We start from the raw sequence: 25,150 nt of genomic DNA, 5'->3' as shown, positions 1-25,150 counted from the left end.
GGAGGGACAAGAATGAGAGCGCTCTTAAAACAAAAGTTTCAACCTATTATAATTCCACAAGTCTTTATTTTAAGCGCAGATGCATGTTGTGAGGAGGAGCTGGATTGAAACACCTCTTTGTTTCTATTGTTCACTTAGATTGCATCAGTCAGAGACAGAACTCCTTCAGTGTTAACAATCTATCAAAGAGCAAAGTCATGATATATCCATTCATATTTTGTTTTAAGGAACATTAAAGAAACATTTTTTTTGCAAAACATTAAAACATTTGTTTCTACACACAGTTCTCTAGACTGCTTTCTGATCACACTCCTTTCATTTCTCACAGAGAAAACATAAAATGGAAACCACAAGCTCTGTCTAGTAAGTTTTTCTTATCTTCATATTTTTCTTGATGCTTATTCACAAACTCTGCCACCAACAATTGTCACAGTTGTTTTGCTCAGTGTTGTGTTTTTGATTGTCCTTCCATAGGGAGTTTCCTTGTGTGTAGCAATCACTGATTTGTCTCCGTCTGTGAAATGTTAAAGACAATGTCCAAATCCCAGAACAACACAAACCACAGAACAATCGATCATAGTTGTGCATTGGGTGACATCTGTAGCATAACGTGTGTTCTAAGCATCACCATCAGCTGAATATGATGTTAATCATTGTGTTGTTATTGTAATTTAAGCTGGGATCAATCCAGTTTGATCAACAGAGTTCAGTACTAATTGGCTTGTCTGTATTAGCAGTAGTGTGACGCAGCATGCACACTGCAGAAACACTTAGTGCTTCAAATGACAATGTTTTTATTGGAAAACTGTAAATGAATGTAAAATGACGACAGGGTTACTTGTAAAAACCAAAGAAATTGAAATTAAAATTCAAAAGGCTACAAATGTGATACAGAAGGTGATATAACACATGATTAAGAATCAGTATTCACTTTGTACTGAGTGGGTTTTTATGCTAATGAAATTGTCCTTAATGCATACTAATGATCTCAAAGATTACAAAAATTTAAAACAGTGAAAGGTTTGAATCATCAAGAAAAATAGAAATGTACAATAAAATTATAATTAACTTTGAATACAGCTTTCGCCGTTCCTGAATCTATCAAATTATTGGGTACATAATGTCTAAAAGAAAGAAAACAACAATTTGAAAGCTGAGTGAAATAAAAAAAAAACAACAAGCTACAAGGAAGCAATTAGAAGTGGCATAGAAACTTGCAAATTTTCTAATGTGTGGGTGGCCCACCGTTGGCGAAGGCTGTGTGGTTTTATCTCAACTCATTATCAGATCATTTTTAGTCCTTTACAAAGTCAGACACTCTTTGCTAGTACTGTACAAATGTTGTTTTAAATTCTTTGCTATGCTCCTCCTGTCATAACTTCAGGCACATCTCTGGGGCCAGTCACCAATAAAGAAAAAAGTACACACTGTATGAACCAAATACACCTGAAAACCTACAACCATCTAAAGAGAGGAATTTCTTTGGCGCAAAGTCGAGTAAAGTGAAGCAATACTTTCAACAGGAAATGCACCTTGACTCAATAAGGATGACTGATTAAAATTGTCTTCAACAATATTCACCCGGGTGTCATATCGAGACACCTCGGTGTTTGTGTTTTCACTTTCCAGAGAAGCCTCGCTGACAAGGATATGTTACCATACCAACTTTCAGCCATGTCCTCACTTAAACAGTTCACCTACAGTACAGGGGTCCTCACAAAGACAGGGAAACTAAAACACTAACACGCTCTCTAACAAAACCTTCTTTGAGCACAGCGATCGGTTTCCAAAAGGATGAAAGAACAGAGGTGCATCCAGACGATTTAGGAAATGAAGCAGCATGGAGAAAGAGAAAAGCAGAGCAGGTGGGAGGGATGAGGTGAGACTGAGGGTGATGAAGGGGAGGACGGATGAAGAGAGCAGCAGCAGGCTGGAGGCAGTGACTGGATATCAACTGTGTTTGGACAGTGAACCTGATGAATTGAGGTCAGGGGAGCGCAGATAGAGAGGCTGAAAGAGAGGCTGTGTTCACACGGCACAGCTGAGGAAGGATGCATGTCGGAATCACAGTTGTCAGTGCTTTAGGATGAACTGCTTTCTTACTGCTACACTGATTTTATAAACCAGAGGTGGATTTATGAGATGGGGCATCAGGGAAACTTTTCTCCTCTGGAGGTTCAGGATTTCCAATCCAGCCCAGCTGAATCCTGATGTTTCTCTTATTCATGTTCAGTTCGAGTGGCTCAATAGATTGTTAATGTTGTTCCTGCCAAGGCTTAATCTCACCATGAATAATTTTGTCAAAACAGACAAGCATTTATTGTTTGTAATACTCTTTTTGCAGACAAAGCTACAGTTTCCCTCAAGGAGTATTGTGTTTTTGATTTTAAAGATCAGGATTGTTTTGGACTAATAGGTTTTGTCTTAATGCAAAAAGTTGCTGAAACACATATTAAATAATACAAAGTCAACAATAAACTTACACATTTTGTAGCCTTTCATGAGCTTTTGCCTTAGGCAGCAGAGATGATTTTGAGAATAAGCATTTGGAGGATACTCAAAGAAATTACACACTTAGTATGCTTTCTTTCCAATAGCTCTGACATGAATTTAGAGTTTGTGCAGCCAGCAGCCATTTAGGATAGCTCAGCGCAGGGGAGGATGAGGCAAAGAGCAAGTCTGGCTCTGTCCAGACAAAGCATTAGTGGAAAAAAAACCCTGAAGTTGTGGTTTTTATAGAGGATGATGAATTCGACTATTTCTTGGCAGGACGCTGGCTCCAGGAGGAGATCCATGCCCCATGAAATGTAACACACACAACAACCAGTGCAACCACAAGTTGTCATTTCACAAACTTTTAAACATCATTTTCAAACATAATTTAAACAAAAACATTTCATTTGTTTTGAGTCTGTCTGTGAGCTAACAAGCTGCTTGCTGTATTTATCAAATGCTCATTAGAGGACAGAGCAATAGCGAGATCTTTCTGTCCAACACTTAACAAGAAATCAATTCAAACAGGAAAATAAACATTTAAAAGTGATTTCTGTAAAATATTGAGTTTTTAAAGAAAATAACTCATCAAATTAAAATCTTCTTGTATTGTATTTTCAGTCTTTCAGTAACATCAGGCTGCATCACCTTTCACGCAGGAGAAGAAGTAGGAATGCTCAGAGAAAAGTTTTATCTATTAACATCACTTAGTTTCTACACCCACTGCACTCAGCAAAAGTTAGGAACACAAGTCGACTTGGCATGAACCATCTGCAGCCACAGTGGGCGACTCTTTCCAGCAGTGTTTGGCAGAGTTTTTGTCACTGTTTCACAGAAAAAGCAGAAAGAGAATTACAGAAAGATTTAGGTAAGGAGGCCTGAGTTTTGCTACTACCTGTGTCACTAAATCCACTGTCAGTCTTTACAGGGTTTAAAGTCTCATGTTATGCAAACACTCTGCCCTACATAAATCTCCAGAGGGCTCCAAGCTTGACTTATGATTTGCATTTCAACATGGCAGCATAGTGTGCCACCCCGTCAGATCCCACGACTCTGAGCTTAACTGAGTGAAGAGACTTTGTAGCTTATCTAGAAGTTTCCAGTGTGGTGTGACAGTGTCCCATAACACAGCTTGGATCACAGGACTTGCATCCAATCTCCCTGGTTCCTGCTTCTGCCTCAGGCGAAACCAAAGCGGTGCTGCTCCTCTCCTGATCTGCACACTTTTGCTGGAACGGCAGAGTGGGATGTCCTGCAAAGACTTCAAATATCAGCAGACGGCTGGGCAGCAGGAGGGAGGAGAGGAGGAGTCATTTTATGCTTTTAGTCTGCTCTGCACCTGGTGCTGGATAAACCAGCATTACAATCACAAACATGAGGTGGAATTTGGGAATGGCTCAGAAGTGTGGAGTGTGAGATTTACTCCTAGTGTGTGTGTGTGCGCATGTGTGTGTGTTCGTCTGGTCAAGTATAGAGCGGACATGTCATAAAGTCACTCCCTGACAAACGAACACAGGTCCTCCTGATGACCTGTATTCTTTCTATTTATGGATGTGTGTGTGAGAGAGTGTTTCGACAAGGTGTATTATTAAGTTGTCAAGAATTTGACAGAAGCAGAGAGGTCAGAATAACTTCCTCCTGACAGCTTAATCTATCTCCCTTCAAAGCTTGAACTCTCTCACAAACTCATACAGTAAGGAAAAGGGTGGGGGGGCAGGAAGAAGTATCAAGTTCATTCAAGTTCAGAGACTTTGTAGTCTCAGAATCAAAGTGTCCCAGCAGCGCTGTGGGGACTATCCGTTTTGGCGTTGATTGCAGTGATACAGTTGGTTGAGATCAGTTTTGCTTTTCTGGGTTGACAACACTGTTCCAATGAGCACCAGCACCCACTGTCATAAGGACTCTTGCTAAGATGTGCATTTGTTTTTGGAGCATATGACTCAAGAACAAATCTTCTTTTTAACACTACTTTTCTTCATTCAAGACAAGTTTTTGCAGGGTGGAAAGTGACAAGGCATGTATTACTAGTTGTGTAGCTCTATTGTTACCTCCTACAAGGAAGTTAAGTTTTTGGGAGAGTTTGTTTGTGAACAAGATAACTCAAAAACTAACAAATGGATCTTGATGAAACTTTCAGGAAATGTTCAAAATAGGATACGGAAGAAGTAATTACATTCTGGAGGTGATCCGGATCACCGTCTGGATACAGATTTTTTGAAAGGAGTCTTTATCATTGCGAGATAGGGCCGTTTTTACCATATGTGTATATAACTCCATGATAAATGGTCGGATTGCTTTGCAAAACAATACAAAACAAGGTCACCATAATTTCTGACAGATGTAAAAAGTATGATCCAGATCCTGGCAATATTCTGGATACAAAGATCCGAAATATGAAATATGTAGTGGGTCATTATCATTTTCAACACAGTCAGGTAACAAATTATCGTACAAACCTGCAACTAACACCAAATTGTAGCAGACAGTCTGCTGAAAGGGAGTATAACATTAAAGTAGGACTAAAGTGTTGCATGACAATCACAAAATGCTTAGTGGAGGTCTGCGCTCTCTGAGTGCTTTTCTAGTTTGAATTGTGACAACAAGCAAACTTGAGGTACTCAATTTGTATCATAGTTTGTAGCTGTTAAGTGTTACCCACAGCCCGGTGCTCCAAAACGTGTCAGTTACATGTAGCGTTAGTGAATCCTGGTTATATTCTACGAGTGCTCACCTCCCAACTCCAACCTTGCCGAGCAGAGCTAACGTAACCTCACTCTTCATTTTATTGATAGACTCTCAAGTTTGAACAGACCACAGCAGAATAACTGCTGCGTGTGGGTTAGAATGAACATTAGAGCAAACAGCTCAGCCCTGTTTCAGTTCATCTGTTCGTAATGAGCATCAGATTAACTGTAAACACTGAGTAACAGAGAGGATTACCTTTGGGTTATTTCAGTGATATAAGCTGTAAGACGAAATAGATTTTTTTCTGATTTACTTGTTGTTTTCCAAACAACAGCTTTGTAAGGTGTGTCTGCAAAGGGAGACAAAAACTCTTTTTTTGTTGAATGGAGATGCAGTAAATTAGTCCTAATTTGTTTCAGAAATTTAGGAATTTGAAACACTAAATTGTCATTTGCAACAAGGCATCAAGCAGATTTACTGGTCAATACAAAATTTTTCAATCAAGAACAGATTGTTTGCCACATTTGCACACAGATATCTCTTTGAAGATCTTAAAACCTGTTTAATTCTTCCTCAAATTACCACAGATTGAAGCCAGGATCTTATTACTGTGGTTTGCATTCCCCACTTCAGACAGACTGTTTTTCCTGCATTTCCCAACGTCTGCTGTTATGTAAGTATTAAAGACTATTTGAAAAAAACTACACAAGAACAGAAACCAGAACTCTTCCCAAACCATCTCTAGGTCCCATGCACCTTCAAAATGAAGAGTGAGTGTATTGTAATGTTTGGGGAACCCCATCACTCATGATCCCATGTGTTCTGCTGATGTTTTATTAGAGCTGGATCCATCTATAACACTTATAGGAGAACTTCCTTCTCTTATATGGCTTTGATAAGCACTTTAAGAGAATGAGGAGATGAAAAACATTTCCCTCTTAGGGCTGTTTAATCCACTTAGTAGCACATGAAGTCAGTCTTTCACCCTCTCCTCAGGAATTCTGTTTGGTGTAGCCACGACGCAAATTGGCCAAGAAAGGAATGTCTTTGCATTAGTAAATGGCTCCTGGTGCTTCTTTTTCAATCCCTGATTTATATTTTGCCTCTAGGAGGGATTTTTCAAATGATCTTTTTCATTTTGTGTTATAAACAAAGTGATTTAGCCACCCTAGAGAGATGGTTCAGATTTGAGAACTTACATAACTGTGTGTGGAGGGAAGAGAGTGGATTATGATATTATCCCCCCCTCCAACGGTTTCTGCGGTGAAAAGCCCCAGTGAGCAGGCTGTCAGATGCTACTCCTTGACATCTCAGTTTCTTTTTGCACTCCTTTAATAAAAAGTGTTAGGGGACACCTATCAACTGCAATATTCTGTAGTCACCTCTCTTTCACCTCTCTGCCGCAGTGACTTCAGTATTGATTTCTATCCGTCAAACCAGGTAAACTTTGTAACATTTAAGAAAAGTGAATTTATATTCTGTACAATACCCTTTGCAACACATACAAACCTTAAAAACATGTTGTGTTTATACAGACTATGCTCAGAAGTGCAAAAAGCTCTGAATTGAATAGAGAGTCTAGCCTGCACAGAGCAGCGCTCTCCAAGGTCCTGATCCTGCAGTTAGTCAGCAGTAAAGGAGCTGTCCACGGTACCAGCCTCCGTTCACGTCAGCCGCTGGGATGCTCCAGCCAGTGTGACATGTCTAATATTGATTTCATCTGTCTGGCAGGTTGAACTCACTCTGTGCAACTTTTGTACCGGTCGCTGAGTCTTCAAAACGCCTCCCTTATTTACACCCTTCTCCCTCAGTGTCTCTCAAATAGACCAGCAGAAGGATCAGAGGAATATCTATATTTTAAATGCCTGTATGCTACTATTCACAATAAATACATCAGTTTTAAGACTTGTAAGGTGTGTGTGAATCTGAAACTACCTTTAGAGAAATCTTTTATTTGCGAGTTTGTATTTCAGCAGGACAGTTTATTTGCGTTTTACTGAAAACAAATCAAAGCTTTTGAGTTAATTGTAATCAAAGCTGTGCAAGGTCTGCTTTATTGATGTTTGGCAGCTTTTAGATAATAACTAAGCTCTTTATGACACAGGGGAATGACAGGCTTTGGATTCAGAGACAACAATTGTTTAATAGATCAATTAATTTGTTTGTTTGTGTTTTGTTGGTATAAATAGGAAATGCAGTCAGGAAAAAAAAATCCAAACATCACAAAACCCTTTCAATCTCTATGCTTTTGTCTGCATTTTTATTGTCTATTCTTGGTCTGTCACTGGATGTCAAAACAGTCTAGACTTCTGAGTCTGACGTCAACATTTTGCTCTTCTGGTTTGTACTTAGGATCAGACCTTACCTAATGAAGAAACCAGGCTAGTTCAAGAAACCATATAACTATGTGTGTGTTTTCGATTCCTAGTTTGCCAGCCTTTCTGTGTGGAGTTTGCATTTTCTCCCAGTGGATGCATGGATTCTCTCCAGTACTTTGGCTTCCTCCTGCCATCCAGAAATATGCTCACCTGGTTAACTGGTGATTTTGAAATGTCTTTAGGTGTGAGTGTGTGCATGAAAGGTTGTCTGTCTCTGTGCGACAACCCTGCAATTGACTGACGACCAGCCCCAGGTGTACCCTGCCTCTCGCCCAGAAACAGCTGGGATACACTCCAGCCACCGCAACCCTGAACAGGATAAGTGGTATAGAAAATCCAACAACTGTTTTCACATATGACTCTGGTAAATTTTAAATCAGGGCGCTACACAAATCTGAGAAACATTCATATAAAAAGCAATCCACATTAAAGTCACAGTGTCTGGTTATCATAGCATCACATTCACATACTCTCAAACAAGTCCACACGTAAAGAAGAGTGGTTTAAACTCAGACCCACCTGTCAATGATACCACACATATCAATCTGCAAGTGGCTGTAGTTTCCCAGCAGCCTTTGCTGCACCTTGATCAGGTCAACAGGTTGGTCATCCAGAGCCAGGAGACGCATGCAGCCCTGAAACACTCTGAAGGGGTTGACACACTCCTGTGAGATCTCATCAGCAGGACAACCTGAAAGGAGAGACACAGGATGTACAATCAGCAGCAAGGAAACAGCTCTGTTTTTGTTTTGTTGTTTTATTTGAAAAAACGTTCATCAGCATCAAAGGATGAAAACTACGGAAGTAGTTTTAAAACAGGCAAAAAACTAACATCTCTCTCATTGTAAGAGACATCACTATGACGTATTTGGCTGAAACTTGGAAATGTTATAATTAAATATTGTTTTATCAGTTGCTAACAGAAGGTTGACGGTGTCAAAGTCACATCTAGCTTTCACACTTCATGTGGCAAACATGGATTCCAGCTTTATACAGCTCCCAATTGACCCCAGGGCTTAAAAAGTCAAATTAATGGGTGTTAAAACTGATAATGATTTGTTTTCAAATGAAGTGTAAAATCCATCCTGACAGCCAGGCTGAGAAAAACGCTGAATATTTTCCCACTTAAATGTGAGTCGAGAATTTCCGCCAAAAAAAAAGTCACCTGGTGACGCTGAATGAAAAGGCCAACAGACACTGTGACTGAACTCATAACCCAGGATATTATACTCTGAAATATTCAGTCTGACCTTCTACTCTAGCTTTCATGTTTCCTTTTCTGAATACATGTTCTCTCTTTGATGATTGTGGCTCTTTTTGCTCCTGTTTCCACCAGTAAAGCTACATTTTAAAATTCTATTTAATTAAACCAAATAGACAGCTGTTCTTTTCAGCTTTATTCATTAAACAACTATAAGACAAAAAATGAGACTTTCCAGGCCTTACAGAAAGAAAAAATAAACTTGCAACAAAACAACCATTAACATAAGGATAGACAGACACAAAATTAAGATAGGAATCAAAAAACAAAATCTGTTTTCTTAGCAAATAAAAAGGTCAGACGATGTAGATTTAGATGGAGTGCACAACTTAAAAGTCCTAGTTCCTTTTAAGTTCATGAATCCTCTTTTCTTTAAAATGCTTCTTTCCACGACCGCCATATGAGACTATCCTTAAACAAAGCATGTCAATAAACTCTTATGTTTCATCCTTCACTGGTTTGTGCTTTAAGTTGACCCTACATGGTCATAAACGTGACCACATGCAGCATTTCTGCTCCAGCTTCTGCCTTGATCTCATACAGTGAGCCCATCAGGGGCTCAGCTCTCCACCACCCAGCATCCGAGGACAGAGAAAGATGAGTCACCGTTTATTGTCACTTCGAATTTTGGGAGTTCAAAAGAAGATTTTGTCAGTGCTTTTTTATTTCTTTATGGAAGCCACAATGATGATTTATAAACCAGTCAGTTACAGCTATGGTGTTTCAGCTGTAACTGTCATTTTTCTTTGACGATCAGAAATTACTAAATCTCACTGGAGTCACACTCAAAATACATTTTTTTATTACTGTATGGGTTAAATGTCATGTGACTACAAGCGGGGTAAACAAGGAGTTGAAGCAGTGACATTTGTACCACCTATCTGCAGCTGCATGTCTTTGTTTGAGTGTCTTGGATACACAAGTACTGCAGAGGAAAGAGAGGAAAAAATGAAGGACAAGAGACCTTGAGATGGTGATTGGAGGGAGACGAATGTATCGAATAAAGAGGAGCCGAAAGGGAAAAGGAAAATAGGGAAGAGGAGAAAAAAAAGAGGAGAAGGATCACTTGAAGGAAAGAGCAGAGGGAGAGGAGGGGGAGAGCCTGAGCAGCTTTACGACTCTATCCCTCTGTGGGTGGCACTAAACCTCCAAAGGACTTCTGGAGATGATAATTATTACCTGAGTACGTCCATGAATTTTAAACAGTTCTAACCAACCGTGTCAGCAAAATACTTGAGATGCAACTTTACATATTTGCCAAGAAGATGCTTTTAAGTGAGATGCACACTGTTTGGCAGCTGTCCTCAGCTATACCTACAACATCTGTTTTTGGCTGACAATGACATGAAACAGAGACGCACGTGAAGGAATCATGTCCTCTTTTGTGTTTCTCTTACCACCAAAGAAGAGTTGACTCTCTGGGGTCAGGGGGAGTTGGATGCTGGTGTGGGCAGTGGCTCCTTCGTCTTTATCCACAGTGATGCTCAGCTGATCCTGACTGGAGCTCATCTCCACAGAATGCCACTGACCGTCGTTCAGACCCGAGCCTACGTTCAAAACAGACACAAACACATTGAAACAGACGGTAAAAAGATCTGAAAATTTTGGATTTTGTGCCATCCTTTGTCTTTTCTTTTATTTCCATCTTACCTTGGTTTAACTGTCCTGTTAGCTTTTTTTTATTGTTTTATGACTTGTTCATTGTTATTTTATTTTTTTATTATTCTAAACACTATTAACATTGTCTTTTTATAACTGCTGTACTGTTCTCTGCTCCCAACCCTTTTTATTGCCTTTTATTTTCTTTTTATTGTTGATTGATGTTTTTAGCTTTTATCTTGGTCCTCATGCTCTCGTTTTATATTGCATGGTTCTTGTATTGTCTGGGTTCATATAGGTCAAAGCTTTTGTTCCTTGTTTGAAGCTTCTGTTTGTTTTTATGTTCAGCCTCAAAGCACTTTGTGAACTTCTGTTTTTAAAAAGTACCATACAAATACAGTTTTTATTTTTTATTATAATTTGATTTGTGTCGTTACAGTCTCATCATGAGTTCTGGAGGCCCTACATATTGAGAGAGGGGCCCATGACCAGTGACTGCCTCTGTGGACTGTGGTAATGGTCTTGCTTGACATTGTACTTTTTGGAAGAAAGTCACATTTTACTTGTAGTGAAGTCACTACAGATGATTGTGAGAGTGTTTTAGCCTTAAATTGATGCTTGGTTTCAATATTTAGCTATAGCTTTGTAAAAATACTGACCTGCGCTGAGCTCCAGCTGTGCCCTGCCAGCTCTACTCATCTGTAGGCGAAGTCTGGCCTCGCTCAGGTATAGCCACACTGACCCCTCTTGCTGGGGGAGGTCAAAAGTCACTAGAAGCCCTGCCTTGTTCCAGGTCCTGAACTGCAGTGCCATGGACACGACCCCTGAAGACCACGACCTCAGTCCCTGCAACATGAGGAAGCTCTGGGAGTCGGTGAACGTCACAGCAACCGAAACTGGCTCAGCACAGGAAAAGGTCACGTTGCCCTGAGAGAGAAACAGACAGAGAGAGAGAAATGATTATGAAGAGATAATACAAGATGAATATTCATTGAGAGCTCGGGCTGACTCAGTTTGACTTGATGTCACAGAGGTCCCATCAGCAGCACTCTGAAAAAGGACACCTACCATATTACCATATTGATATACGCTGAGCGGCTAAAATAAGTTCGAGAACCTGAGGCATCAGGGTCACACAGTATTTACAGCAATTATTCATTATTTGAATCACATCCCTTGGTGGAGAAATGACATGATGGATTAACTGATGTCAGATTAGGAGCACCATTTTCAGAAACAATTATGCAATATTCAGAAGGCTGATTAAATTTCCCAAACACCACAAAATTCAAACAGCTTTTGGAGTTAAAAAAAGTTCTAGGGACACTTAAGCTGCGTTTCCACCAAGCAGTCGGGTTCTGTTCAGGATGATTTGGCACGGTTTTAAAAAGTTAAGCCTGATCCAGTTTGTGTTTCCACAGCAAACTGTGTCCTCTCGTGGTAGGCGGCATGTAAGTCAGAATGCCGAAAGCCGCATATGTTACATAATAGCGTGACACCGTAGCAGCGCAACACAGTGTACCCTAATAAATCTAATAAATCCAACAAAGAAGAAAAACACGACACAGTAAACAAAGAGCAAAGATGGAAGACGTGCAGCATTTTGCCCTCTCTGTGATTGGCATGTAGCTCTTTGATACAAAGTGCAATCAAACTTTGTTTCAGAGAAGTCAGGAGAAATGCAACCGCTGTTGGGGTAAGTGACGATCCTTTTGACCAATCAACGGTCTGTGGTGTTGTAGCTCCACCTTCCAAGAGCAGATCAGTTAAATCTGGCACCCATATGAATAGGTCCCAAAAGTGGGACGGCTCGTCTCAGTTATTTGGAGATCTGTCCCAGGATAAGTCAGTGGAAACGCCACAAAATGCGTGCCGTACCAAGATGAACTGAACCAGTCTGCTTGGTGGAAACGCAACTTTATTATATACACTGCCTCGCCAAAAAAAAGAGGCGACCAAAAACATAGTCACACACTCAAATATTACACTGGACCGCCTTTGACTCTAATTACGGCACGCATTTGCTGTGGCATTGTTTCGTAGAGTGGCAGAGTGTGACAGATGTCAGTCAGCAATCAGTCAGGCTAACTCAAAAAAAAAGGCTTCAACTTGCCAGGGAGCATAAAGATTAGACTCTGGAGCAATGGAAGAAGGTCATGTGGTCTGATGAGTCCAGATTTACCATGTACCAGAGTCAGGGTAAGAAGAGAGGCAGATGAAGTAATCGCCCATCATGCCGAGTGCCTACTGTACAAACCTGTGGGGGCAGTGCTATGATCTTGGGTTGCTGCAGTTGGTCAGGTCTAGGTTCAGCAACAGTCTGTGCTCAAAGAATGAGGTCAGCTGACTACCTGAATATACTGCATGACCAGGTTATTCCATCAATGGATTTTTTCTTCCCTGATGGCACGGCCATGTCCAAGATGGCAATGCCAGGATTCATCTGGCTTAAATTATGAAAGAGTAGTTCAGGGAGCATGAGACATCATTTTCACAAATGGATTGGTCACCACAGAGTCCAGACCTTAACCACATTGAGAATCTTTGGGATGTGCTGAGAAGGCTTTGTGCACAGTCAGACTCTACCATCATCAATGAAAGATCCTGGTGAAAAATTAATGCAACACTGGATGGAAACAAATCTTGTGACATTGCAGAAGCTTATTTACTGTGTGCTATAATCAAAGGTGGTCCAACGAAATATTAGAGTGTATGACCTTTTTCTTTGGTGGTGATTTTTTTTTTTGGGCCAGGCAGTGTGTGTTGGGGTCAGCTTCTTTTGAATCAAGTTTTCTGTGTTGGCAAACATGCATCAAAAAGTTTTAGTGTGTTCCATCCTCTCCTTGCTTTCTCTCCCACCGCTCATTTTCATCCTCTACCTCCTTTCCTCCCTCACTCACGCATTTGTCTGTCTTCCTCTCAAACTCTCTAACTTTAATCTGTCTGTGTTTTTCCCGCTTTGGGCGGTGCGAGTGATGACACTCGTGATGATAATGAAGGAGATTATGCTGATGCTAGTGGTCATGATGATGATGGAGATGGTGATGACAGATATAAAAGTGAAGATGATGATGAAAATAATGATAATGACAATAATAATCATGAGAGTGACCATTAGAATAATAGCGACACTCATTGTGAATAAAAGAGGGAGAAAACGGTGAAAGTAAAAGCTCAGAGAGTTTGAAAAGTGCTCAACTTGTTATTCAATTTCAAAAACACATTAAATGAAATAAACACTTTGAAATGTAAGATAAAAAAGTCAGCAAAACAGCTCGGCTTTAAGATGAGAAAACACAATATTCATAGCTGGTTTGGAGAGAAATTTTGGTGTGTGTTTGTGAAAAGGGATGCAATTTCAGGAGCCTACTTCAACCAAATCTGCCAGATCTGCTCCAACACACCTCCACAGTCATGTTTTAAAAAATGATGTTACAGAAAGATGGCTGCAAACACAAACTCACCATCATGGAGACCTGGTGGTTGTTCTTCTTGGCCAGCTCGAAGAGATTGAGGTCATTGTAGAGCAGGTTTTCCAAGCAGCCGTGAAAGTTACGGTTTGACAGAATAGGTTTCTGCAGTCCATGGCCCTGCACAGCTCCAAGACTCAGCTGCACAACAACACATCACATGCAGTAAAAGAAAAGATCAGTAGAAAGCAAGCAAACATGAAGGCTGCTGTGTAACTGTAATAAGTTTATATTTTGTCATCCACATCGGCTTTGATGGCCTTGGCATTTGACAATAGTAGAAACAAATTAACAGAAACACAATATTCAGCAGTACACTCATGATTTACAGGCTATTCTAATTTTACAGGTCACAAGAACTGGCAGTGTTGAGTCTGGTGTCGGATTTGTTTCATGGGTAAGAAGTTAATTAAAGCCACATTCAGAATGTTTACATGCATCAGTTACCCTTTCATATTCAGGATATTAGCAATAACCCTTTGTGCGCAGCTATGTTAACACCAATAACCCTTTTTGAAAAATTATGCTCATATTCTGGTTTCAAAAAACCTGAAAAATCACCCCAGGGTTACTCCTTTTCTAACCCAAATATGTGGTCAAGCATACACCTATCAGCGTATCCCCATCAAAAGGAACATTAGTTTGTGTTCTTAGCATGTCTTGCAAGGAATCTTGGTGGTTTGAGTACAGGAAGTCCACTGTGCTGCTGATTTTGTTGTTGCTGCTGTTGCTATGGATACAGTAAGAAGAAGTGAAAATGATGTGCATCGGGTCAAGATGTTGTTTGTGTGTCACTGTTTTGATCGGATCAAACGGAAACCTCCGGTCTGGGAATATGAGACAATGCGGAAGTGCTAAAATCTGCTGTTTCTCGAGTGTTCGCTTGAGGCTGGCTCCGGAAGTAGCAGAAGTCACATACACAACAAGCCAAAAAAATTGTTTTTAAAGCAGAAATTAACCTATTTACAGCCTGGTTCATAAAACGTCTCCTGTCTGACCCATTAGTTTTACTACCGGCACCCACTGCAGAGATCGCGAGCTCCCCCAATCAGAGGCACAGCTGAGGGTCACGTGACCAACAGGCGCCCTATGGCTGTAGGCGAAGCCCTTGCCAATATGGCCGCTATAGCCGATGTGCTTCATTTTCCGTTTCAGAAACAGACGGGTGACGTCGGCGAGACTACGTCCATGTTTTATACAGTCTATGATCGGGATAGCATGTAAATAGGAATAACCATGTTTGCTCATGCATGTAAACAGGCTAATCTTAATGTTTCAGAAACCAGAATACTGACCTTAACCTGAATATTGACCTCATGTACACGGAAACCAATGACAGCAGCTAATCAGTGAACTACAAACAGGAATCTTAAGCCCAGGAAACAAACTGTAGGCATCAGGAGAACTTGACTATGAAACATAAGTGCTTTTATCGTGTCTCATTATTAATGTTTGACACTGAGAATGTTCATAAATAAAAGAAGTATCCTGTCTTTCTCTGCTCCCTGCATGCTTCAGATTTTCTCTCACCTGGTGAATGTCCCAGCTGCTGAGCTCTGCGGGGATGTGAACCTGCTGAGTGTTTTTATCCACGGTGATGTTGAGGTGAGCGTTGAGCCGCTCCAGCTTTATGTGGTGCCAGTGCTGGTCATCGAGTAGACTTCCAAGAGTAACAAGGAGTTGACCGCTGGAGGATGAACTCACACCTGCAAACAAAAAAAGCAGTTGTGCTGTTAAAATGGTGCTAATGGAGAAATCCTTTTGTGCACATGTCATGCAGCCTGCAGAAAAGTTCCTTTTTTCAAAGGTGTCCCCAAAAAGCACTTCCACAGCCCTCTTTGGCCCAGTTCTGGTCCCTGACTCACAGATTTTGGGGTGTTACTTCTAAGTGTGTGAGTGCTTTGCGCTGCCCTAGTGTGGGATCATCGAGTGTGTGAGTGCTCTGACTCAGGCTCTTCAAGGCCAGATTACACATTTTCCAGGACATCAAGCAGCATCAATTTGAGATTATTTATGTTTTCCTGAAATGTCTACAAACATTAATGTTTAAGGCACAGCTGAACACAAATCATGATCTTTTTTTTCTTGCTGTTCTTTTCCTGTAAATGTGGATGTCATTGTAGTATTTTCATACCATCACAAGCCCTCACATACTCATGTACTGCACACACTACATCTTGGTTTTGGGTCATTTAAAGGTAAGCTGTCCATAATTAATTAATATCATAAATCATTAAACACACAAGCCTGGGAATTAAGATGAAAATATCTTTTGGGGGGGCAGTTGAACATCTAAAGAACAAGTCATATTTGATTTATCAGATCAAGGCAGAAATTTTTGTCTATTTTTCGAACAAGATGCTTCGTCATTTGAACCCACATATCTATCTATGTGGAGGAGGGAGGGGGACCAACCATGATGTTGGATGAGGCTGATCATTAAAATTGATGACAACTGAAATTCTAATCGTGTGGATCCATCGATGCATCTGCTAACATGTTGAGAGAGAGGACAGTTTGATTTTGGGAACTATTATTCCCAACCACTTTCTTCTTTTAAGTCATAAAATCTTTGAAGACAAATTTTTATTTTGCTAAAGCTGAAAAATTCTGATCTTTTTTTGAGATCACTTCTTTGTATCTGGGTTTTTTTGTATGTGTTAGATGGAGAATGAACCAATCACACTTTAGCAAAGCTGTTGAAAGCTTTCTTTGCTTTCCTGAAAGATTCAGAAACAGCATTTTAACCAGGGGTGTCAAAAGTACTCACATTCATTACTCGAGTAGAAGTGTACACACAATGGTTTAAAAGGACTTTTGTAGAAGTTGAAGTATCAACTCAAGATTTTTACTTAAGTAAAAGCGTAAAAGTACTGTTTTCAAAACTACTTATAGTATAAAAGTAAAAGTAACTTGGGGGGTGGGGGGGGGCATTAAGGTCACAAGCTTAGGCTGTGTTCATCCCCTCTCCTGAGTCTCTGCCACGGACATCTTCATACTGTGCTATACATGTCTTTTATGTCATTGCTGAAGTGTGGTGTGATTTATGTCATGTGCAGAGTGATGGATCGCGTAAAAACCAATAGTTTGTTGGAATGGTATTATGTTTATACATCTCGTCCATCCACAATCACATCACTCTCTCTGGATGACACCATTTCAGTGATTTTAGGATAGGTTTTTACTTTTTCAGTGTGTGTCTTTTTGAACCATTTTTAAATGTGTGGAGTAGAAAGTTGATTGTGGATATTCAGCTGAAAATGTAAGGAGTAGAAGTAAAAAAAGGGCTAAAAGTCATGACTCAATAAAGTGTAAATACCAAAAAATTTTTACTTAAGTAAGGTAACAAAGTAATTTTACGTCGTTACTTGACACCTCTGATTTTAACTCACAGAAAGTGAAATTTTAGTTGCTTGTCGAGAACAACATTTTTGGAAGAGTGTTCTGGGATCATTTTTAAAATAATGCTAAAAAAGAACTGATTGATCTTAGTTCTACATCACCTTATGGTAACAGGGAGTACTTCAAAATCAAACCAGAATTAGTCCAACTGTGAAGCATTAAACTACCAAATTGTCTTTTTTTACACTTACACAAGTTTTATCTCAGTTCTGACCATATAAAGAAGCAGCATAGAGTCTTTTGTTTTTAAGATTAACCACCTAAAAATATGTATTTAAATGATTTAAAACAAGCCCATTTGCTCCCTGTGTTTATGAAAAGCTATGCATCACATCCCCGTCCACAGCTCCATCTGTATTTGCCTTCAAAATCTCTTCATGATAGTCTGTTTATTATGAAGCCACTTAATGCAGTCACACACTTGGTTTCAGTCTGAGGAAGTGGAAAAAGAGAAGAAATGATCAATACTAGAAGTCTGAAAGCAAACAATTATAGAACATTAAAGTTTCATTCATAGAACTCCTCTCCTTTCTTACTCTGTGTCAGTCTTCATTTCCCTCATCCTCCCATCCTCGCATGTCTGCGAGGACTCTTTGAGGCAATAATTACTTGATCTATCCTCCCTGAGCAAACTAATATTGAATGTTCCCGTCTACCAGCTGTGGAGTCTACGCTGAATATTTTACTTTCCACTCTTCAGGAGTCTACTGTTCCAGACGGCTCCCCGGGGCGATATCACCTTATCATTCTCTGTCTGTTACTCCATTACAGCTCTCTGCTCCAGCTCTAAATCTGTTTATGAAGGACGACAATGACAGGACTTATCAGGAGACAGGCCGTTATAATTGTGTCAGCGTTTCGGCATCACTTGGTGTGGTGATTTAAATAGCTTGGCTGTGGGTGACTAATGTACTATCCTGAAACAAATTCTGAGATTTGGACTCAATTAGGAGTTAAAAATAGTATCATGAAACAAACAGGAAATAAAAAGAAACACAACAGCAGACAGACATTCATTGAAGGACAGTTGCTGCAGTGAAAGGTCTGTTTTTAACACATCTCTTTCATTTCATTTCTGAATTTCAATTCCAATCAGTTAAAACATAGTTATCAAAACACTTTTAGTCTTAGCATAATGAGAACGGTATTGGTGTTGGTGGCCAGACTGATTTTTTTTTGTTGCAATAATATTTCTTGGCAACAAATCTTCTATTGTTGTAAAACCTGTTTATTTGACTTAAATGGTGCCACATTTGTAAGCACCATGCATTTCTGGGATTAGCAGTAGAGCTGAGTATTTGGGTGGCACCTGAGAAAAATTTGCCAAGTCTTCTCTGCCAAAGCCAAACAGCTTGTTCTGCCACTGACTGTCTTGTCTAGTCCTCCTCCACTACAGTAGGTGGCGATATGACACCGGTTAGCTGGTTAATGCTAGTTCTTCTTCTGGAAGGTCAATTATATCACATACCAAAGCAATCAAAAAACCAAGGGACAACATCCGATTAGCAAAAATGAAGCCAAAAAAAAATATATTTTTTTTTACAGCATTAAAAAGTATATTTACAGCCTGGTTAAAAAAACAGCTGAGGTCCAATTCCGCTATTGGCACACACTGTAAGGTGAGTGAATTTTTTTCTAACCAAGGACTTTAGAAGTTATCAGGATCATTTGATTGACCAATCAGAGACACAGCTCAGGTCATGTGACTGATGGGCACCCTGTAGCTGTCTGAAAGGAAACTCACAGCTGGTGTCATGTTCAATGTGGCTGCGTCCGCAGATTGGCTTTAATTCACGGTATCAGGCACAGACAGGTGACATCCCGGAGGCTACATCCATGCTTTATACGGTGTGAGGAAAAAACGTATTAAGAGGCTAACGTTTTGTTTGTCAAGAGGCGAAACTTTAGTGGTACAGCTTAGTGCCTTTCATAGATAAAATATCAGTGGTTTTATCTGTTTTGTTGAAGTTTTCTTTACTTCTCAACTTTTTTCTACGAATTTGTGCTGTTTGACTTTGGGGTCAAAGCCCAGCATGCAAGCTGTGGCGGATGAGCAGAATCTGGACCAGTTTTGGGCTGAACAAGGTGTAAACAGGTAAGAGGAAATCGATCAACCAACCAATCGATCAATCTTAAACCACCTGGGTATGTTAGTCTGACTTTGAGAAATTCAACTTAGAGCAATTTCAGTCAGACTAACATGTTTACCTATTTTTTAGAAGTCTAGCCTCTGCGGGATGAATGCAATAAATCAAAACATTCAACATTGTGAAAATGCTGAGTGTGCAGTTTCTTCTCTGTCTGTATTCCCTCAGACAAAGTCAAAGAGGCCAGTCATTTATGTCTCCCCTTGACAAAGTGTGCATCTTATCATCTCTGTATTGTGAGATTTAAACTGTATTTTTCTGCAGGCTTTGCAGAGAGCTCCATGTTATACAGCAGGGGCTTGTGTTACAATACGAGTCCCATGAGTATCTTTGCAGTTTCAGGCTCTTCTGGAAACACAGAGGCTGCAGACTGAAACTCTTATGAGACTGTTTATAATGGAAAGTCCTGGAGGCTCACTGTAAATCACTGTAGAAAAAGTGGAAAAGAGTAAGCAAATGCAACAGTAATCCCCACAACTCATTGTCTTCTCCGTTCTCAGCCAACTGGCACAGCCGGTCCAAAGAGATTTGTTTCCTTTCACTGCAGACAGCTCAGGAAAAATGCTGCTGTGGCTTTGGTTGCTCTACACAGTTTGCAAAAGACCTTAGTGATCATGCTGATGTTTTGTCACTGTAAAATCTGCACCATTATGTGTTTTATCGCACCGACACACAGGAAGCAGCATGTTGTTGTTTTGGAGCATAGAGAGAAATGATGGGCTTTCACTTAACATGCAGCGTTGCCCTGCACGCCTCTCGGCTGCCATCCTGATTTAGTCAACGATACTTAACGCCATTCGTCCAGGAAGGCACTGGAGCAGGACACACTCACCCTCGGTGTGTTTACTGCTGTGTATTACAGCCTGCCTTTGACAGTTCAGAATTGAGCTGAATTATGAAGCACTGAGCTACATTATAGTGGGCTGACATTTTGATAAATGCAAAGCAGAGAGGAAATGAGATGGTTTTGGATAGCCGACATAAATCTTAATGAGCCAGCCAATTTATTTCAACTGCTTGGACAGCCACAGGCGGATAGCGCGGGCGTCTGACTGTTTATCTGTTTGTTTGCCAGTCTGTCTGTCTTTCTGTTTTCATTCATCATTAATTTATGCTAATGGCTGTAACACTGTGTCTTACAAAAATACATCTGCTCTGGCTTGTACTTGTGTGGTTTATAAGCAGCACATGTCCCTCATGCCCAGTGTTAACCATCATTAACTCTCCTGTGTCTCAGCCAGCTTGTATTCCCCTCCTGATGCCACATGTATCACAGCTAAAGAGAGGCTCGGGACTGACGGAATCAGGCTGCCAAAATGGGAGAGATAAGTATGAAGAGCCTGAGAGAACAGCTCACAGTCTGCTGCTGTTGAGATAGTGCATCTAAATCTTAAGGTTTTATCTCTGCTCCCCGAGTTTGAACTTCTCTTTTCTTCTCCTGAGCCAACAGCTGACTGTGGAGGAGCATGCAGTGGCTGAGGGTGGATGCTACAAGCTATTGATCTAAATTACACTGTCTGCAGACTGCAAACTCCTGGGAGCGTGTGAGGGAGGAAGGGAGGGAGGAGGGGACAGAGTGTGAAAGAAAAAGAGAGAAAAACAAAGAGCATGCAACGGAAAAAGGCAAATAATTACCTCTGGAAAAAATATCTAGCAGGGGCAGAACTGGGGCAACATATGAGAAAAGCTGTGATAGAGAAGCGATGGGAGAAGAAAGGGTAAGAGGGCAGCCAGACCGAAACATGCAGCGACAGCACCGTGATTGAGGCAGAAGATGTTTTTATTTTTGCTGTATTGGCTCTTTCACTGGATTATCTCATCTTGATCTAATCTCTGTGTCCCTCCAAAAAACAGTAGACGCAGTGTTTATATTCATTCCTGGCTACCCAGAATGCTTTGAGCAGTTTGTTGACTATCAGCTCGGCGGGCCGAGCAGAGAGATGTGACAGGCGTCACTCAGGGAGCTGATGTCAGACTGATGGCTCTCACAGATAACAACCCTCCACTGCTGACAAATAGACAACACCAGCAGGGAATTAATGCTCCTCACCCCGGCTCCAAACACAGGGGACTGAACAGTATTATGTTTTCAGGGAGAGATGCAGGGTGGGAGTGACTGATGTGGAAGCACAAAAACCAACAAAATACTGATGAATACAGCAAATATATTCATCCACTCTGGAGACCATGTGAAAAACTGCCATCTAGGTTGTATCAACTCAAACCCTAAAGGGTGGTGATGACTGGGAGAAGCGGGTGGGAGGTAAACTTGTAGCACCACAGGAAACAGTTAGCAGAAATCTGAGTCTGACATAGTTCTATCAGTCAGAGGAAAGTTTACTACATCGAGCTGACAGAGCCAGGGGAGGACCCAGTGGAGGAGGCACATGAAAGAAAAACCTTAGATTTGTAGATTTGGCAGCAGAGACAGAAAGGTAAAGGTTTGCTCTGTAGAAGAAGGATGAGGGTAGGAGGTACGGTTTGTGGCACAATCAACTCTCCGATTACTCAGGGAATTGGGAGCTCGGGGACAGAATCAGAGTCAGAATCAAGTTTTATTGCCAAGAACATTTCATCTCCTCCTCCATTACAGCTGATGCTGCTACAGAGGGCTTGATGTTTCCTGTTTTTAGATAAATTTTGAGTTATCTGTTGTTTACACATGTCTTGTTTGTTAAAAATGTGTTTTTTGTTTACTGTCTTTTATAAAGTATTGTTATTTTATTTTATTTTTTTCTGTTTGATCACCTGCCTTAGGACAACGGATGAAATTTAGCTATTGTGTTAATTCCGGCATATTTACAATGACGTGTAAAACAAAATTGTTGATTAATGTGCACTGTCATAACCAAATTAATTAATTAATTACTTTGAGTATACAAGGAATTTGTCTTGGTGTGTTGGTGCTAACAATAATAAGAAAAAAATGAAAAAGCAGGAAGAATACAGAAAAAGTCAAGATAAAAAATATACAAATGTGCAAAAATATAAATAGAAAAATTATAATAATTATAAAATAAAATAAAATAAAATAAGATGGTAAGATGGTTAAGGAAATGTCAGCCAAGGCAGGACTCAGAAGGAAAAGCACAGCCCAGCCCAGTTACTACTTAATTTCAGTTCTACTAGGTCGACTTGGTTATCAGTTGCAAATATCTGTGTCCTGCTATTTCAAAATACTTAAAAAATATGACAAAAAATCTCAAGAAAAACTCCTATAATCTGTCAAAATGCTCATTTTCTTTACACCTAACAAGTGAAATAAATCTTGGCATTGAAATATTTTGGTATAAGTTATTCAGATGATGAGTTATGAGCTAATTAGAGCTTGAGTAAGGAGATTAAACAGGTTTTTATCCCATCTGTAGCGTCACTTCTGTACCGGAACACAAACTCCTCCAACAACTTCTCTGTTTACAACCTAAAGAAGTTTTCAGTTTTGTCCATTGGGGCCATTGGCATTCTTTTTAAGTTAATGTTAGTATATTACTGTTTGTCATGTCAACTCTTATTTATTTCAATAACCATTAATGAAATATGGCTCCTAATAAACAAAAGTTATAAATGTTCACTATGTCGACGCACCTTTGGGCCCTGTAGGTATTGGAAATCTACTATTTAAACATGAAGTTCAAAGTAAATCTTAGCTGCAAATTCCCAGAACGTAATAAGTCAGAGTATTAGCGATGAAGGAAAAGAGAGGAATGTGTGGCGAGCAGAGCCAGATGGGATGCTTGATGAGAGGTCTGCCATATGGTGAAAATACTACAGCCTGGCAGTCCAACATCGCCTCAGGTTTAACCTCATTTACACCAACAAACACACACTGGCACAAACACATTTCCTCAACAGAGCTCTACTCTGTGCAGGTGGAGGCCATGGATCATGTAATGCTGTGCTAGCCCACTGTGCTCTGCAGAGTTCATCCTTAACTCATGTTGCTAGCAGCCTTCATTGATTAAAAGAGAAGGAAGCGAGGAGAGGAGGCAGAGCAAGGGAAAGGAGAGAGTTACTGGGGTGAGGTAAAAGGAAGGAAATGGGAGAAAAAGTAGTGAGACAGAGAGAATGTGATGCTGTCTTCTCTCACAGCAAACAGCAACATGTATGTGTTCATGAATTGACAAGTAACTTCACCGCTTACCTACACCAGATCTCTGCATTATTTCTCAATCTGATTAATTTAGTCTGGAAATTGCTTGAGACATATGGATGGGTAAATTAAGTCTGTACGAAGCTAATCAGCAAAAGCAGAAAGAAGCACGATTCCCTTGAGTTTCTGTGAAATTGAATCAGCAGTTTTTTTATGAACCACTTTTGACAAATACGCAAACAATCCAGCAGATGGACAGAGACGGACAGGGAGCTTCTTCATTTTCATTGTAGGGGTGAAAAAACGTGCTGGATATTAGATTCAATCATAGAGAATGGAAAGTGTTGTCTCTGGGGGCTGGGAGTATAATTTCACAGTATGGTGTAGGTGTTCAGCTGACTATTACTCAGAGCAATGAAAAATAAATGAATGGACAGAAACAGCTGCAGAGTTGGCCACAAAAGCTGTGCAAGAAAAGTTCAAAAAAGATTGTGAAGTTCTTAAAAGCTGTTTTTTCCCCGCACCTTCTCCTTAGGATGTTGGCTGCTGCTGTTTTCTGCCCTTCTAGAGGTTGAAGTGCTGAGAGCCACTTAGAGTCCCACCATGTGAGATACTTTGTGGATGTACAGATATGAAGCAGCAGGCGTTATGCCTACAGTTAGAAAGCACTAATTGGCAGCAGTTAACCTTTTAGATTAAGAGCTGCACCTCTACATCACCTAAAGCACATTTCTCTGCTTTTTTTTTTTTTCATAAAATTTGATTTCAGTATTGCATTATTAGATATAATACAGACAGAGGGGTTACAGATTTAATTTGGAAACTCATCCAATCTTGATACCACTCAGAGATAAGAGGTTCATTTCAACCAGGAAGTTTGCAGCAGCATGTACTTAGTTATTACCAGTCATAATGAAGCATCTAACATAGGCTTGAAGTACACCTGTTGTTTTGATGGCTTCATAACGCCTTGATGTCCCTACTGTGACCCGGTTTGATTTTGGAGCATTAAATGAGGACCCAGCAGCTGACTATAACAACCAGCAACAGAAAATCAACACCCACAGCCATAATAAGCACTTTAGCACTGCGACCAAAATAAGCCCCAGCATTACACTCTCAACACGCACAGATGCAGATTTACTGCGCGGGAATTGTTACTTGCAGCAAAATCATTCTTGTCACAAGCATTAAATTTCAACCTTTTCCTTCAGTACTGCTGGCTCTGTTCAGTTGCCATTTCAAACCTATGCCTGCAGTGTGTTGTAGGAGTGTCAGCTGATGCATGACGAATAATGAGTATTATGGCTTCTGGTTAGTTTGGACTGTAGAGAGAATGGATGTCATCATGTTTGTCTTAGGTTGGAGCTAGTTTGATGAAACTTGTACTAACTCAACAGAAGTAAAATAAAATTTAAAAAAGATCATGTGCTTTATAAAAATGACTAAAGCTAAGTGCTCCACAAACACTTCACAGTAACCAGCCGGTAGGAACTAGCTCTGGGAGCTGGAGCCAGAGTTGAATCAAGTCTGGGTACAGATAAAATACGCAAATTGGGACTGGTCTTGGAGAGGAGCTAGTTTATTGCAAAGGTGCCCTCAAGTAAAGCACCAAACTCGACTAA

The 25,150-nt window shown here is 40.3% G+C and overlaps 1 protein-coding gene across 1 annotated transcript in view; it reads right to left on the bottom strand.

Moving 5' to 3' along the window:
- Nucleotides 1-25,150, bottom strand: part of LOC141789548 (contactin-associated protein-like 4) — a 118,786-nt gene that overhangs the window by 38,026 nt on the left and 55,610 nt on the right. Inside the window, exons 6-10 of the mRNA XM_074669013.1 lie at nt 15,417-15,592; nt 13,881-14,027; nt 11,076-11,343; nt 10,215-10,364; nt 8,076-8,247 (exon numbers count right to left, since the gene is read on the bottom strand). Coding sequence (XP_074525114.1) covers nt 8,076-8,247; nt 10,215-10,364; nt 11,076-11,343; nt 13,881-14,027; nt 15,417-15,592 — 913 coding nt within the window. The remainder of the gene's footprint in view (nt 1-8,075; nt 8,248-10,214; nt 10,365-11,075; nt 11,344-13,880; nt 14,028-15,416; nt 15,593-25,150) is intronic.

The sequence above is a fragment of the Halichoeres trimaculatus genome, unplaced genomic scaffold, assembly GCF_033239565.1.
Source record: "Halichoeres trimaculatus isolate MK-OKI-2021-1 unplaced genomic scaffold, fHalTri1.1 fHalTri1_scaffold_4, whole genome shotgun sequence".
Taxonomy (NCBI): Eukaryota; Metazoa; Chordata; class Actinopteri; order Labriformes; family Labridae; genus Halichoeres; species Halichoeres trimaculatus.
The sequence above is the reverse complement of the archived record's forward strand: the minus strand, read 5'-3'. Positions and strand labels throughout refer to the sequence as shown.